General features: G+C 35.8%; 1 protein-coding gene across 2 annotated transcripts in view; it reads left to right on the forward strand.

Moving 5' to 3' along the window:
* Positions 1 to 18,519, forward strand: part of ADGRA1 (adhesion G protein-coupled receptor A1) — a 258,986-nt gene that overhangs the window by 85,213 nt on the left and 155,254 nt on the right. For both annotated transcript variants that reach the window (XM_086901196.1, XM_086901197.1), the window contains 2 exons: positions 10,684 to 10,755; positions 14,565 to 14,636. In XM_086901196.1, the coding sequence (XP_086757322.1) occupies positions 10,684 to 10,755; positions 14,565 to 14,636 (144 nt within the window). The remainder of the gene's footprint in view (positions 1 to 10,683; positions 10,756 to 14,564; positions 14,637 to 18,519) is intronic.

The raw sequence follows: 18,519 nt of genomic DNA on the forward strand, positions 1-18,519 counted from the left end.
GGCTTATGTACCACACCACAAACTGCATTTACTGAGCAGTAAATATTGTTTCAAATAAAATAACATAGTTTTGTTATTTAATCAACAGAGTAATAAAAGCTACAGTGCTTTGTAATTTTTCCACAGATGGATGTTGTTCTGTTGTCCATCCTATTGGAGACTTTGAAAGAATGAGAAAAGTGTAGCCCTACTGATGTTCAGTAATATAAAGCTTAATTTATGAGGGACTAGTGAGGCCTCATCTCTGCAAGTTTCCTTCATGAAGAGATACAGGAGATATTTGAAATACAAGATATAATTTGATTTGATCATTAATTATTGTTTACATATTTACTAATACTATTGTTATTATAATATAAAATTACTAAAATTGTATGTATTATGTAACTTAAATACTTTGAAGTGTTCTGTATGCTATTGTATTTTGCTGGTACAATAGTCATTACCTTTGTGCTCTATTTGTCTCATATAATTAAGATGTTTTTGCCCTTATATGCACGATTTAATATTTTATGGGTTGAATAATAATATATATTCTTATATATCACTTTAATTATCCTAGCATCTAAAAGTTTTATAAGAAGGCTATACAAGAATTAAGATAATTACATTTTTTCAGAAAGAATTAAGTTTGCACGTGATGGTCATAAATCATAATTCAATAATTCATTTTACTGGACAAAATTGTTAAGAAGCTGTTTTTATTTTTGTCTAGGAACATTTAAATCCCAGTCTAGTGCTGTGAAGTATTTTATGAGTAGGTACTGGATCCATCACCTTTTAAAAGGGCAAAACATTGTGTGTTTCTTTCCAGGTGTAAAAGATTAAAATGTTTCAAAATGGGAGGGACAAATATAAGACACCTATTTTTGTTAAATATAATCCCAGTTAAATTGTTTAGTGGAAATGCATATACAAAATTATTACAGTTGTTGCATGAGCAGAAAACAGTCAGAACATGACAAAAGCCAGGAATTTCTTCTTGAAATTGAGAGGATAGGAATGTAAGCAGAGGGAATGAAATGCAGGGAAAATGACTAGTGGTTAAAAGTGAGAGAATTGATTAGAAACAGAATGAAAGAAAGTTGTGTTAGACAACTGCAGGCTGGAATGAAAGGTTATAATTTGCAGATCACTTTTGCTGTCAATTTAGAATTAAAAGCATCTTTCCTGTTAGTGCAAAGCACTTGTACAATTAAATAAAATGCCAGTTCCTCAGGGTCAGCTGTAGCTGCATTCCTGACCCAGAGCAGTCTAATAGTCTACTGGTTTAGATACATTTATTTGATGTAAGAGTTGTTATTCCAAGGAATTATTTTTATATACCTCTTAAAGTGCAGGTAAGAGCACTTGTCAATGTTTCTTAGGAGTTTTGCTTCAACTCTTGTTGGGTCATAGCTTCCCTGCAGTATAAATTTTTACTTTACAAAACAGTTGATTAGACAGCAAAATTGTTCTTGCCTTACCATAAACATTAGGAGCTTTATCAGGGCATTTTATATTAAAAAATATATATAAAAAATGTTCTATATAAAAATTAAATAGTGACAAGTGACAGGAATATAAAATAAAGTCACTTGTAAAGTTAGTTTATAGAGCTACTTAAATCATGAATTATTTCTTGGGATTTTTTTTAAAATTTACGTAACATAGTTTAGCTATATTTCAGCACATCACTTAATTGAATTTATGAATACCTAGGCTTCTGTTTCCCGTTAGGACCACAAATAGTTCTCTTAGTCTGATGTGCAGTCAGCCAAGGTCAGCCCATCACAATGATAGATTCATCTGGCGTTTTATATAGTGATGTCATTAAGATAACACATGATTTGTGTCAGATGCTGTCATCCTTTAGGAAGATGTAGCAAGTGCAGATTTATAAACCCACGTGTTAAAGCAGCCACCACAAAGTCCCTTTGAGGGCTGACACCAGATCCTTGCTGAGTAATGGAGCTCTCCCAGAGCTCCCTGAGCCCTGGGAGGGGCTCATAGTGAGCCACCAGCTTCTGTGTGCTCCACGTGCCTGGAGGAGGGTTTGGTGAGTGAACTGAATTATTTGTGGGTGAGAATAGCTGGATCCCAGGCCTGACCTAGGAAAACTGTGGAAATAAAGCACTATTGCTGAGGGCCTGAGGGAGAGGCAATGTGATGAAAAGTAGAAAAGATGCCATGAAGTAAGGTATGAGTAAATAAGCTGGAAAAAGAAGTTCTATTACTTTGTGTGCTGAGAAGAATTGATAAGGAAGTGATGCCTAACTGAACAAAACATGCCAACAGCTTTCAGCAATAATGGTCTCCAAAAATAACATACTCCTTCTTTCCCTGCACCCTTTTTTTTTTGTGTTTTCTTTCCTGTTTCCTCCATTTTTCTTTGTATTCTTTCAGGCTGCGAAGAGCAGTGGGTGTTCCTGTGGCCCCAGCTACTATTACGTATTATTATGTCTGCGTTGATTTTTGTTAGATTTTTCAATAATCTTTTCATATCCTAAGGCTGAATAACTGGAACTTTTATATAAGAAAAAGAAAATTTATTTTAAAACCCTGTAATTCTGCCTGAAACACTAGTGACGAAACAAGGCATGAAAGCCATTAAGAACATTTCAGGTGGGACCAACAGAGACATACTTAACATATTGTTAAGTGCTTTACATTATTGCTATTTCTAATAGAATATACTTGGTCTTGAAATTAATATTTGCAGTTCTGAAACAGAAGAAATAAGATTTTTTTTTTTAGTTTCTTTAAAATAATTTTAACTTGAAAATTTTAACATATACATTGTATAGAATATAAAGTATACGTCAATGAGTTTAAAGAATGAGTAGAAATGCTGCATTCACATAGAATCTCTGGTCTGATTTTTCAGCCTTCTAATGTGCTCATCTGTATTTTACATGAAATTTTAGCAAAAAGTGTTTTAAAATTTCTGACATTTACCTGCAGGAAAGTGCAGATTTATAAAATGTGCACTGAAAATAGTCAAAGAGGTGCTGCAGAGGGCCCACATTAACCCTCATTTCTGCAGGAGACAATTCTGAATGCCTTCTCATTAGCACACATGGTTGGTTTTTGAAAAACTAAAATTTGTCTGAGTTATTACCAAACACCCAGTTTATATAAGACAGGGCCTTCTGGGGAAGGATTCCCAGACCAGTCTTCCAGCAGGATTTAATTCCTCTGAGTTAAAACTGCTTGTAGGCAATTCTTGCCTGTTACCCTTAAACTACTTACTGGCAGTTTGAATTGACAGGATTTCTGTGCAATTAATGTTTCCTCTAACATTGACTGAATTAAGTGTTCAAATGCTCTCTACATTTGTTTCCCCCTCCTTTTCTGGAAAGGATTTCCTTCTCTATATGATGTTGGAATGTATCTGGGCATTGCCATATTCCCAGGTAAATGGGAAGAACAGCTTTGAGTGTGATGGCTCCTGGAGATGGGTGGAGATTGTTGCAGTGTTGCCTCGTCCATCTCCCATCTTGAGCTGAATAATTACTGCAGGTCTCTGGACTCAGTATCTATGGCAGTGTCTATGTTCTTTGTGATATTGTTAATTAAGATTCTTGCTTTTTTAATGAAATTCTGTAGAAATAGTAAGCAGGAAGATGGAGTTGCTCCTTGACATTTTTTAATTGGCTCATCACCTTGGGTTTAGAAGTGTTCTACTTCTTTATTATGAAAACAGGACAATGAAATAAATGTAGGAAAGAGGATTCCTATCTTCTTCATCTACACTGAGTAATAAACGATCTTAGTTTTGGCTCAAAAGTACTCCTAGATTAATCTGTGTGCCATTTGCAGGTACTTACTTTTCCTTTACACCTCAGGCTAGAATTCATTCCTCTTTTCTTTGGATTTTTTAAGTCATGAAAGCTCAAATTGAAATTCAATAAAGAATCACTTGTGGTTTTCTAACCCAATCTTGATACAGTAACAGAAAAAGAATCAAATATTTCCTTAAAAAAAACCCCACTCAAAACTCTATGATATGATGGATATATATTTTAAGGTTCTTATATCTAAAACACATCATTATGCTGATACTTCTGATAATTCGGTATAAAAGTGAAAATCTCCATATTTTATTATGAAAGATTAATTCAGATGCACTTTTGAAAATTCTGGATAATTTTCCAGTATTTCATGTTATTTTTGTACTACGATTCCAGAGTTGGAAATTTGACTTCGGAATGTTGAATATACATTGCTGGAAATCTGTAACAGCCAAAGCAGCACAGTCTTAGAATGTGGAATAACAACTCCTTTAACTGGGGCTGAAACCTTTCTCAGTAGAAAGTATGTTTTCCCCTCTTTCTATGTGTCTGTTTTACATTTTATTTGGTCTCTGTGTTTTGTTTTTTTTTAAAAAAGGTTGATACCTTTCCCCCTACTTTTTCATTTTCTTTACAGTTTTCTCACAGGCTGGAATTAATCTCTGAACTCATTTCTTTTTCTTTTTTTTGTCTTTCTTCCCCCAGCAATTAGCCTTTTTTCAAGAGGAGTGGGGCACATGTCAAGAAATGTAACCCATGCTGAACTGCCTTCTAGGCATGAGTACAGAGAGAAGTCCCAGTAGGTGGAGAATTGAAGGAAGCCTCTGGCTCTTTGCAGCTACCAAAGGTTTCTGTGTTCCTGGTGTCTCCCCACAGTTCTGGGTGGACACAAGCTCTGCCATTGTAATCCACATAATGCCAGATCTGTCGCTGGACACCGAGGCCTCTCTGCCAGCAGGGAGGCATTTTCTGCTGGCCCTGCAGAGCTGTGGACACCCAAACACACTTTATCTGCGCTCAGCATTTCTTTCTGCTGACCTTTCAGTCTTGTTTTAGCCCCACACAGCTGATCCAAGGGACCCCTCCTTGGGTTCTGGGTGGCACAGCCCCTCTGTCTACAGTCCCCAGGTTACAAGTGCCAAGCACCTGCTCTGTGCCTAATGTGATCTTACCACATATGTCGGGGTTCGTGGCATAAAAAAAGAAAACATATAGGAACAGTTGCATATGTTTGGAATGCTGAATTTTTATTTCTTGAAAACATGCCAAAGTGGAAGAATCTGGAAAGCATAGGTGGTTTTTCTTTATTTCAAAATGCATTTAATTTTTGAGCTATCAATAAAACTGCTGAAAGTAGAGGCAGGTGTCAAACATCCTTGCACCTATGTTCTGCTTGGTCAGTGCTATATTTAGAACAAAACTGCATTAATTCATCTTTTAAAACGTTATTTTCTGTCATATAATTTTATAAAAATGTATCAACAAATTTGTACTACAAGTCTATCTTGTTTTATGAAGCTTCTTAGTAAATTTTTCTTACTTGACATGCTACTCCTTCAGTTCAAATACCCTGAGTCTTACATTCTTGCTCTGTGACTATCACTGTGAAATGAAATAACTTACAACATTCTATGGAATTCTTTGAGCAAGCAAACTACCATAAAGCCTCTCTTTTTTGTTTCAGCTGCCATCATTAGTACTTTGTTTTACACTTTCAGTCATGTTCCTAAATAATGAATAACTGCCAAATTACCACAGCACATTTGATGTGAATGAGTCATCAGCTTTAAATTAAAAACCAAAGTGTGATGACCTTTCTGTTGTTCTGCATGTCATAATTGCCATCAAATGATGGCTCTGAAACCTCCGATCATTCATTAGCACCTTGAGCGGCCAGCAGTCATTTTTCTGTCTAGTCCTTAGGGTCTATTGTTTTAGGGAATCCAACCAGTAATGGCTTGGATTAAAAAGGGAAAATTAAAGGAAAGTGCATCATCAATATGCTAAGCAAACAAAAGACCTTTAGCCTCTGTGTCTGGACAGGCAGACCATTATTGGAAAATTATTGTCCATATTTGTGTGCATGTTTATGTTTATTATCTGATGTTTCTAACTGAAAAGAGTTTTGTCTTCATCTCTTGGAATTTAACTGAGATATAACCATAACTTTACTGATTCTGGAAAGTAGGTTAAAATCCACTCTCATAATTTAAAAAATAAATAAATAAATAAAGACAACAAATGAGCTCTGGAGTTCCATGGGAGCACCTTAGTTAATTTAGTTAATTTAGTTACTGATGATGGTACCAGTAATTAATATTACTTAACCTGCCTGTTTCACGAGATGTATTTGGTCAACAGTGCATTTACCAACAAGGGAGATGAAAATAAGTTTTGATTATATCTATGATGCCAAAGTACAGAAAGTTACTGGCTCCTGTACAGATGGGTACCTTTGAAATATCTTTTTTTTTATTATTTTGCCAGTATCAACTTAATTCTTGTTTCATGTATCCAGGAGTGCCAGCCCTGACCATCGCTGTCATGATGGCAGAATAGGTGCTAATTTATTTTTCATCACTGGCTATGCCTCTTTCCTACTGCTGTGATCTTTTCTTCAAAGATCTCAAGTCTGCCTTCATTTCATGGGCAAAAGTGGCATTTAGTTTAGCTGCAATATTTCACATGAGAAAGAAGTGGAAGATGTGATATTATTATTTTTTTTTGGCAGTTGTTGTTTCATAGTAGTATGCAAAATGTGGAAAGTCAGTCGTATTTCATTGGTATTTGGCATCTGCACAACAACTGATTGCTCTTCTCGGAGCTTTTTTGGAAAGTTTGCAGCACCATAATGACAGCTTTCTAAACACAGATGTCCTCTTGGTACAACCTATAATTTTTTATGAAAGATGTATCGATGTCAGGAATTTGAACAAAGTGCTGGAATTAGTTGAATATTCTTGTTATGAATATGTATTCAAAATATCTACACTACTTATATTGTAAGTTGGAGGAAGAATATGCAATGTCTGAAGGCAAAGATGTTGGTTCAAAACATCAGAATATAGTTTAAGATAAATTGGTTCTTTTGTTAATGGACTGTCTATACTTCAGTGAACTTTTCCCTACTATGTTCTATACTCTCTAAGTGCCTACTATAACCTCGAAGCATCAAGAATCTCAGGAATACATTTAGATAGTCAGGGATTTGGCCATGGAAGATGTCTAATAGCTGAGTGGCCTGGAGTAGTTATTAAATGTTCTTGTGAAGTCCCATTAGTAGCCTGTTGCTCTTGTTTCATTTACCTCTCAGCTAAGCCATCAGGAACTGAACACTTCAAACACAAATTCCCCCTCCTCAAGTCAGCTATTTTTCTTGATGTTTCCCTTAAGTGTTTTTGGTAAGTGAAAGTCAGTTGAAAGCTTATCATGTGTGAGATGATAAACTTCAGCAGCTTGTGGTTCTTAGTAAAGGAATCCTCAATTGTATTTACCTGTGGGCCTATTATTTACAAATACCTGCAAATAAGAAGACAGTGCTTAATGGTTATTGTATGTAATTTATGTAAGTTCAGACTTGCAGGTGAAAAGGAAAGTCTACTCTGGAACCATCTGAGATTGCTTTTGATGATAACACAGTCCATTCTATATTGTTCTTCTACCTATTTAGGTCAAGTTAAGATTAGAGTACCATGCAGGAAGTTTATCTAGGAATTCTAATGATATTAGAGGAAATACAGTTCAATAAATTTTGTCCCATTTTGGTTTTGTGCAGCTCTGCAGCCTGGATTTAAGTGCTGATGTTTTTATGATATAACTAACTTCATGTAGCTTCCTTCTATCTGTACTTGTACATGGCACTTGGTTTTGATTTATTTTCAGGTCTATACTCCCACACCACTAATGACACGCCATTCAGATTCAGAATAGATATTTTAAAGTTAGAATGCTGCATCAGAAATGATGGAAAACCATAACTGTTAATTAGAAAATGCTTTCTTTTTGTACTTCAGCTGGGTCATGCTGTGGTCATTCAATATTATGATGGTGGGGTTCCTTCCCTTCTCTCCTGCTTCTGGTTGATGATAAAATCCCTTGTCTGGTGTATGTGCATGTGTGTGGCCCAGCCTGGGCTGCTCTTTGGCTTGTCTTGGATCATGACCTTTTGCCAAACCTCAGCAGTAGCTCTTAGGGAAAAAATGTAAACATACAACCAAATTTACTCTGGTTTCTTTATTTAGCTCAGTACAAGTTAATTCTAATTGCTATAAGGCTTCAATATGACGAACTTTTTCCTAAATCAGAAAATGGGAGAAGCTAATTTAATATTTTAATTACAGTAATTTAGTGAACAAATACAAGTGGGTGGGAAGCAAATGGGATCTCCTAATGCAGAAGTAAGAATTTTGAGTGTTTAAGAGTTGTGATAATTTTATTTGTTAATTTTAATCACATTAAAAGATGTGTTCAAGGATGACAAGGAAGAAAATACTTATTTTGTTAGGCCAGAATTATATGAAAACATTATGCAATAATACTGATTACTAAGAAAGTGCCAGAATTGTGGGCAGTGTAATCACCTACAATTTTCTGAGAATATCCTTACTAAAATGACTTACCTAATTTAAGTGTAATTTCCAAAATAAGGAGACCAGACGTCTTGTTTGTGACAGTGTGATGGACACTTTTCCATGTAATGGTCTACCTTCTACTAACATTAAATGACTTCTTTTCTTCCTGTAGGTGATAGTTGAGGATTATGCTGGTTTTTCCTATGTGGTTACAAGTTATGGGGAAACAGGGCAGAGTTTCCATAAACTAGAACATTGAAGATTTCAGTAAATGGAAAGCCTTTTGTTTGGTTGGTTATTTTGACTGTCATTAAAACTCACCTGTCTACAGTTTGCCACTTACCCTGACTATTTTATATTTGTTCTGAGCTGTTCCCACTGTTGGCTACAAGAGCTGATCACTTTGCCTCATTGCAACTTGCAGAACATTTAGATGAGTTGTCAGTTGACACAGAATGTGTGTAATTGATGTAAAGATTAATTATTAAAACTGTCAGTTTCCCCTGCCTAAAATGCACATATTTGCATATGAACTATGCCTCTTAAGTTGTTTATAAATGTGCCCCAGTGTAAAGCTTGAGATAGGTTTTTGCTTTGTCTTGTAAGAATACAGCTGTCACATGATGAAAACATATTCTTCCAGGCTTTTTCATATGGATTGACTTCTGCAAGTTAAAGAACTTCTTTGACCTGAGTAGTTACATATTTACCACACTGTACAAGCAAAAGGAATAGACACAAATGTTTAGTATTGAATATTTGAATGTTAAAAAAAATGAGGCTTTGACTCACCCACAGAGCCAAAACCCTAAATCATCAAAGGAATAAACACTCATGTAGATTAACTTTTGCCAAACAAAAGATTTGTCCTTGCAAGTTGACTCTGGAGAAGAGGGTGCAGAACTTTTGTTTAAACAGTTTTATTTATGATAAGGTGTGGAAAACTCGTGGTTAAAGATACAGTCAGAACTTCTTGGGCAAATAAAGACAAAGAAAGATAAATTTAGTAGCTCCTGCTGATGCCAGGGAACTAACATGAAAATGTTTGACCACAAAATATTTTAAAAAACCCAGAAGTTTCTTCCAATTCTTAAAGACTTCTTAAAGACTGTTAGTGTTGCTGCTGAAAGCTCAACTTGACTGTTAAAGAGTCTGATTCAGATCTTAGTTAGGCACAAATCACTCATCGACATCACTGCTATAATGATATGTGTGTGAGACAAAAATTTTTAGAACTTTACTCAAGAGATCTGCAAAAATGACTAGAAAAGTGTACAAATACTTATTTGTGATTTTGACTTTGAAAATAAAATATATCCTTCTGTGAAATAAACATTTGGGATGAAATCTTACCCTATTCAGGCCAATCACAGGTAGTGGACTCAAGCTTTCAGCTAGAGTTCATTTTATCTGCAGTAAAATAAAAAGTCATAAATAAGATTATTCCTGTGGCTGTTGATCCTTCCATGCTTTGGCAGAGTCAAGCAGTGTATGTGCTGTAATTTCTGGAAGTGGCCAGCCTGAGAAACAGCACTGAAATCAGTGAGCACCAGTTGCTCCCTATGAATTGCAAATTGTCCAAAGATGAATGCTGCCTACAAGAATTTACAGCATTTGTCTCCCAGGCCTGCTCATCCAGTTGCACTGAAGGCAGTTCCTCAGGGTTCACATCACAAAAGTCTTTGAGACAGTTCAGTAGTAAATCTCTGTGGGGACTGAGCTGAGAGCAGTGTCATGGCCCCAAGCTCTGTGTCAAGAGCAGACGAGATTACTAATGCCAGTGAAATATTCTTTATCTGTAAAACAGCCAATCCTCTGGATTGTCAGCAAGTGCAAAATGAAACACTGATCTGCCAAATATGAGAAACTGCCTGTATTTCAGAACAAAAACCTGACCTGTTTGTTTGTCTCACATGTCAACTACTTTGCCTACATTAGGTGGAAATGAGAAATTTATTAAGCGTAAAGTGCACAGCACAATATATAACCAAGCTAAAAGGCTCTTGCTTTGCTGACTAATTATTTCATTCACTCTTTGATTAAAACATTTTTTCCTGGGGCAAGAATGGCTGGTAAGCTTGTTTTGAAAAGTATAAATAGAAAAATAATTAAAACAAGAAGGTTTATAAAAAAACATCTAATCTTAACCATCTTACTTGGAAAAATATGTTTTTGTAAGCTGCAGATGATGTACTGTTTTTGATGCTATTATTTAAAAGAAATTCTTAGTTTTAGCTAAGATAAAGGTTAGAGTAGCATTGGATTTCACACTCCTCATATATAATATGGTAAAGTAGGTAAAATGATAATTAACTGTTCCTCCTATTATGTCTCTCTAGAGATCTGAAGAATAATTTGATCAGCACAATTGAGCCAGGGGCCTTCTATGGGCTTTCAGAACTGAAGCGCCTGTAAGTATTAATTCCATTTGAATTATTTTGAAAATTGTGTTTGTATTGACATTTCTATCTTTGGGCAACTCAAATATGCCACCAAACAATAATCAAATAAGGGCACTGGCTGTAAAGTAGAAAATTACACTCTCTGCTTTTTATATTTGCCATGCCTTTTTCTTCTTCTTTCCCTTCTTTCTTCCATTTCCTTTTCCTTTTTACCTTTTCCCATTTAAAATCATCAGTTTACTCTCCAGTGTCTTATCAGGTACCCCTACAAAGGTAAAAACATTCTTAATTAATGACTAAGCAGATGATCACTATAGACATTAATCAGAAATCAGTTTGAACAATGGGTTGTGCTACACTAATTTATTTTGGTTGGTTGTTGGTTTTTTTCACTTTAATCATAAATCAGCCCTATAAAATATATTATTAGAAAGGAAGTTTTGTCATACCATAGAATTTATCTACCATTTTCTATACCATCAACCTTGACTTTGCTTGATATTTTTTATTTTCATCATGGTTTTCTAAGGAAACAAGACCTTACACAGTGTATTCCCTGCCCATCATTCTTGCAATTCTGTCTTGGAAAACGTTCTCGTAGTACTTTCACAAGCACTGGCTGATTTTTAAACTACATTTCAGAGGGTAAAAAAATCTAAGTTACTAGGATTCTGTGGCTGGGCATTTTTCTTTTAATTAACAAGGACTACAGACCCTCCTTAGTTGTACTCAGCCTAAGGAAAAGTGAGATGAACCCTTTTTTAATTATAATTTTCCAAGTGACAGCTTCCAAATGTCCATGCACTGGCTAACTAGGCCATCAGCACATTCCTAGCCATCATGTATGCTGTCTTATGAGAAAACCAGTGAGAAAACAGGGATTATTTTAGTGGGACGGGAAGATTTAGATGAGAAGGAGAAGGAATGCAAATCTACAGAAGAAGAAGAATTTTATGAATCCTCTGCTTTTCTGCTGTGTGGTATTCTCAAACTTCTGTGTGCTGGGAGCACTGCACAAGGTTTCTCGCTCTGATCATACTGTAGCTGTTTTCTAGCACCAGCTCTCAGTTTTAGTGTGTTTGGGTAGAGAGCCAGTTGAATAATAATGATGAAGTCAGAGTAGCATGTACATTTTTAATACAAATAAGAGCTTTAAGTTTGAAGCTTTCTCGCTGGCTCTGCGTACAGGGATAAAAGTAGAATGCAATAATAAAAATGAGCGCTAATTGCTGCTTTGGCCGCGCACTCTAATAACACAACCCTGACCTCTTGTGGGAAAACCAGGAAACCTGTGCAAGTTGTGGGCTGCACATCCACAGACAGCACAGGTGGAGCCTTTAGGTCAGCCAGGAGAAAAGAATCAAAGGGAGAAGAGCTCATCAGGCATTGGGAAAGAGAGAAGACTCCTCAGCACAGTAGAGTTGGTAATGTTGAGTTTTGTCATGCCCAATCTCAAAAAAACCCTATTGCTGATATGAACAAGTAACACTGGGAGCAGTCTAGAGACAGAGAATTGTTTAATTGCTGGACTGCCACATTTGATACAAATCTGTGTAGTTCCATGGTAAACAAGAAAATATCTCCCTTCCTTCAGTGTGCAACTGTTGGGAAAGAGAAGAGCAAAAGGGATAAATAGTGTAAATTCCTGTTGAATACTCAAGACAGTGATTACTTTAAGATTATGCATTCACATCTTTTTTTTTTTTCCTGTGTAAAATACAAGTGATGCTGAGAAAAACAGAAGCTGATGGAATGTGGGCAACTGCCCACATTAGAGAAATGGCTATGGCAGGTCAGACAGACAAGCCACAGGCTGTCAGAATCTTCTCTGTGAATGATTTGGAGAACTGTTATAATTTGTATTTGAATGACAAATGGAATTATTTCCAGGGTTTGCTCAAAAAGGTACACAAAAAATTAATGGAAATTTAAAATTTATGCATCACTAAGATTATGGCATTTGATTATTCAACACAGAAGAGTTCTTTTCTCTAACATTGACTTTGTAAGTCAGCAGTAGGAAGTTAAATGTTTTACTCCTGAAAAGGAGCACCAGCTTTGCACATTATGAACTGAATTGTGTTTAATGTAACAGGTATTTGTCTGGAGAAAAGTGTAGCAAGTTGCCTTTTCTTTTTACTTTTCTTTTTTAAGAAAATATGTTTTAAAATGCAGAAATCTTGGCCTATATATCTTCATATGAAAATAACACTTACTGAAGTAAACTTTGAGAAAATAGTGTTTATTCTTTCATTTTGGTAAATATAAGATTTTAGTGTATGTCACTCTTAGAGAAGTATGCACTCATTAGTATATTAGTATATATTAGTATAGACAAAATCTGGTTTTGCAACTCAGATCATGCCCCACACCGTGTTGCAATTCTTCCATATATGTTCAAACTTTGCCTAGACAAAAGTAAAGCATTACCCAGCCAAGAATTCTGGGTGGGTTCCTTTTATGTCTTCTAATAGAAAGATATATAGATGCATATATATATATATATATGTGTGTGTCTTAAACTTGCATTTTTAGATTTCCTATGTAGCTTTTATTAGGAGAATGTAAAGAATAATGCTAAAATGAAATTATAGCACTATACTGTATCCTCAGTATTATCTCAGCTTTCTACATAATAACCTTGACAAGCATTTAAGAAATATTTTCATTCTAATGTGATTTTTCATCATAAACTTGCACAATATATTCTTTGTCTGCTAGAAGACGACTTCATAGTGAATTCTAAAGAGATTGCCTTCATTTGCCAGCTAATTGGATGTGTTCCCATGAAAGCAGTAACTGGATTTGTCAAACTGCAACCTTTAGTCTTCCATTTGATTACTTTAGTGTTCTCATGTATCAGTAGAAAAATATGGACTCTGCATAATGTAGAAAAGGAATCAGAAAAACACCTCTAATTCTTAAACAAAAAATACATTCAGATCAATTTTGACATTTTTCTTGGCTGCACAATCACTTAAAATCCTTATGTAATTGCAGTAATTTTAAAAAAAATGTACTTGGTGAGAAGGAAAATTTGTGTCAAGGTTGAAAACCAAATACATAAAAATCAAACTCCAATTCAGAATCTACCAAGGGGCATAATTCATGTTTTTATCAAAATATAATTGCTTCTACCTGTTGTCATCTTCTTCCCATAAGCATCCTGTACAGTCTGTTGCATTTCTGGCTTATGCAGAAAACATTTCTTCCCTTTCTGCAGGCAGAAGTTATGGAATGCAATGCCTTTTACTGTTTGTGCCCTCAGAAAGCCACAGTGTTGCTCCTGAAAGAGCTTGCCAAGTGCTTATCAAAACTGACCTCACTAGCTCACAAATTAATTGCCTTCTGGTTTCTCTGATTTCAGCAAGAAAGGCTGCTGTTAATGAGATGAAACATGAGTAAACAGTAAAAAACAAAGTCAATTTTGGCTGAATACTGCATGGAACAAAATGCAATTCTTCCTAAGTAAAGTAGTATTCTTCCTAAGTAAAAAACACAGGTGCTAATAACCCAGATCAAGAAAATTCTGTGTATTTGTAATATTATTCTGCTTTTATGTGCTGCATATATCTATAAAATCCCATTTCAATGCAATTATAAGTCACAGTATGATTTGTGGAATATTTCTCAATAATGTTAATATAAAAGTTATTTAATCTATTTAGTTCAGTTATGTTACATTATGGGAAAAGATTTTATTTCTCATTTGTCTCTAACTCTTTAAGTATTAAAAATACAGATGCTTTGTGTGATTACATACTTGTGTGTATAAATCAGACAGACTCAGTGTTTCATGGGACTTTTGTTTGTTTCAGGGATCTTTCAAATAACAGAATTGGTTGCCTAACACCAGAAATGTTTGTCGGGCTTAACAATCTTCACAAACTGTGAGTATAATACAAGTTTTGTTTTAAACAGAAGAAATATAAACTGTCACGTGACTGACCTGAGCATAGCTGGCAAGAAAATGACATAAGAAAGTTGAAGGTTTTGTACTAAAAGGCCCCTCCCCATAGCCTTTGATTGTGATGAGTTGATATTTTAAATGTGTTTTCTTTATTTCAGTTGTAATATCTATCAGAACTGCAAAGAATTAAATTACATTTCCACATTAAAAAGAGGCTAAACGTGAAATTTCTGTTTGTATGTCTTAGAAATAATTAAAGTAAGTTGGCTGTAAATTTCCTGTCTGGGAAAGAGGCAATTCATAGGAAGAATCCTGGTTTAAATTGACATTTGGCTGGGCCCAGGAGGGCTCTGTATCTTCATTCAGACCTATCTTCATTCCTGAATGAGAAATAAATTCCTATACTGCTTCACAGTGTGTGACAAACCTCAAAAAAAGAGAGATTTTGCCCTCTCCAGCCAGTTTATGGCATTTCCTTGGATGAACAGAGAAGTCTTTCTAGAAAGACATGCCATGAGATCAAGGTAACACCAGGTAAAAGGCTGAAACCTGGCACATTTACAGATCCCATTAATGAGAGTAACTGTGCCAAGCCTTCTCTGATGAAAACAAAGGAGAACAGATGATGGGAAGAGCCTTGGTATGGGATGAACAGGTGCAAACCGCCCCTCTTTTAACTGCTCTCAGATGATGTGCCAAATTAGGCAAGCCCAACTCACTTATTGAGGGTTTCTGTGTCTGCTTTTGCTGTGCACAGTGAATATGACTGTGACTATAAAGCCAGATTACCTTGGAAGGTAAGTTTAATTCAAATGGTGAAGTCATGTTATTAAATGGAATGTGTTCCTAGGTGCTAGGAATAGACTCAATAGAAACTGTTCTATTGTCCATGCTCTCTCAGAAAGATCTGAAATTTCCATTCACAAATCTGTAAGACCCCATCTTAAAAGTGAAGCTCAGTACAGGACATCAGTCTCTTGGTGGCAAAGAACAGAAATTGATTCCCAGAGAGTGCAGTTGGTCTGTGACAGTGTTTGGCTGTACTGTCCCTTTTCTCTGAAGCCCAGGAAAGAATGTGGCCTTGTATCTCTGCACCTTTCACTGATGCCAGAGATGCTGGGAGAAGGCACAGTGTGCAGGCTGACTGCCTGTGGTTACTGGGCTGATCAAACCACACCATTACAGTCTCTTTTTGTACAGATTTGCTATAAACCTACTATTTCTGGTAGCACAAGTATCTCTCCCAGCACTAGAAATTTTTTTATGAGCTGTAAGGACCAGAGAAAGACTCACCAGTCTCATCAGTTACTTACCAGTAATGACTACACAGTCATTAACATCATATTTTCTTGCATCCAGTCTTTTTATGGGTCTAACTTTCATTTTGAAATGGCTGTATATCCAGAGCTTGCTGTATTGTTTCCCTTCTGAGGCCCCAGTTTATAGCAGAAATTTGAATAAGACATTTCTTAGATGTAGTCCCAAGTCTAATAACAGTTTTCACTTTGAGTAATGTTATTTACAAGTCCTTTCATCTTTAAGAAGGTTCATCTATTCTTGCTCTCTTAACGTTGACCAAGCCTTGGTTTTGTTATTAGCAGATTTCACATTCATGTTCCCTTAATGCTGTGATGCAGAGTCATTGTTGAAAGCTCTAAGTGCAATCACTCAGAAGATCATTTCTGCAGAGCATCAGTAATGTCTTATTCCTCTCCCTTCCATCTTGTCCATTATCTTACCTTGTTTTACAGCAAATGCACTTAACACCGGGTTCTTAACGCTTTTGTGGATGTGATGTCCATGCATCAATGAAAAAATTATGATTCTGGTTACTGGAGACCTCTTAGTCTGGCCTCCTTGTATTTCATAAGCATTTTGAAAAAAAGAGAAATGGGAAAAAATATTGGCAACTCAGAAACTGGTAAAAAAATAAATCTGTGGCTACACATGGTATATCATGTATTCATATAAAGAGATCTTTGATTTTCTAGACAAGATGAATTATTTCTTGGTTTTCATATACATCTAGCATGATATGATATAAAGAGGAGATTATTATTAAAATTTATCCCGGTGTTTTCATGTAAGTGGAATTAGCTTTGCAAGCCCCCATTTGCTGGGTGTTCTTTCAGTTTTAACTAGTTCTGCAGATCAGAAGTCATTCTCGGGTGGTCTTGGGAAATATGCTTTCCAGGACTTGGTGTGAGCTTCTCCCATAAATACATATAATCCAAATGACCAACCTGACTGTACAGAAGAGAAAATCATATTAATGTGATGTATTTAGGCTGTATATAATACCTACTCTTTATTAATCTCTTACTTCAATAATACTACTCTATTATGACTATCTATTGCACCATGTCTTAGCATAATTTCCACATTTTAACTTAAATTCTTCATGTCACTTTGCTAAGCTTTTCCTGTTATCTTCTCTCCAGTTCTTTGATCTTTTAAAAATTTGAATTATTTGTTTCAAGAGTTAACATTTGGTTGTTCATCCATTTAGTCTATCTTCCATTTTTCTTATTTGGGTTTTAAATTGCCTTTCTACCACTGACCTGATAAATGGGTGCATCCTGCATTGTAGTCCGTGCAACATAGTTCTTTATTAATTGCTTTATTTGTTTTACTAGTAGTAGTATTTCAAAATCTGTCCTTTGGAAATCAGAGGCTTAGAAATAATTTAGTCTACCTTATTCTTTCATCAGAAGTGAATCAGTTCACGATGGCTATGTCAAAAGCTACAGCTGCCTTGCAGCGATTGTCCTTACCAAACCAGAGTCAAGAGTACCACCACTCTTGTTGGCTCACTGATCCTTTTGTGAAGAAATACAGCCACAGTCCCAATCAAGAGGAACTGTCCCCTGCCATTCAGAGTATCACATGTTCCTTGATCTCAGAAATCCTGTATAATGATGTATAATGCTGATGGTAATTATTTGAACTGGGACCTCAGTTTACCTGTGGTGCAAGAAGCGGTCATTGTTAGTGGGCTGTGAGCTGATGCTGCCTGGTACTTTCCTAACACCCTGTAGCTTTGTTTCCCTTGGCAGCTTATGAAGAACCATACTTTTTAAATGTGTTTGAAAGACAATAGATCACCTTTCTGTTGCTAGTGATACCTCTGAGTTGTGTTTACTTGCCATTTGAGGGGTATGAGAAAGCTGTTCTCTGGAAAGGTTATGGAGAAGCATTTACTCAGTGCAGCATCAGTGTTTGTAACAAAGAAAAGATGACAAGTTCTTAAACATGGAGCTGGGTTCATAGCCATTCAGTGAAGGAGGAATATGAAGGAGAGCTGATTTGGGTAGTTGTTGATTTGATAATTAGAGTGCTCCTGTGTTATGTTAGCAGAGATGAAGTACAGAAGCATCTTTGCAGGCTGTTAGCAAAACCAGTAGGGAGAGCCGTGAGTCCACTGGAAAGAGCAAAGGACATAAATCTGTTCATGTGCCTTCTGTGAAGTGCAAATATGGGGCTGACTTGTACTGTTTACAAGCACAAATACCAGGTGAAACAAAAGAACACAGTGTGTTTCACTCAATCTTGTAAATAAAATTTAATTTGAAAAAAAGATGGAGTTAGAGCTGAAAAATCAGCTCTAGGCCCAAACTAACACAGTGTGGTTTAGCCCAACGATGTGATACATAAATCTAAAGTGAGAACATTAAAGGTATGTTTAAATACTTCACTAAAAGGATGAGGATTGCCTGGGCTTTCAGGGATAACGCAGACACTCTTCAGAGGGCTGGGTGGTTTTGTGCAGTCTAGTTTAGAACAGGACAACCTACAGAATTCTTGATTAAAGAAAAAATGAATTAGTAGTATTGTATTGGGGTTTTTTTTAAACATGCAGGCAC

This window comes from Cyanistes caeruleus, chromosome 8, assembly GCF_971803275.1.
Source record: "Cyanistes caeruleus chromosome 8, bCyaCae1.hap1.1, whole genome shotgun sequence".
NCBI lineage: Eukaryota > Metazoa > Chordata > Aves > Passeriformes > Paridae > Cyanistes > Cyanistes caeruleus.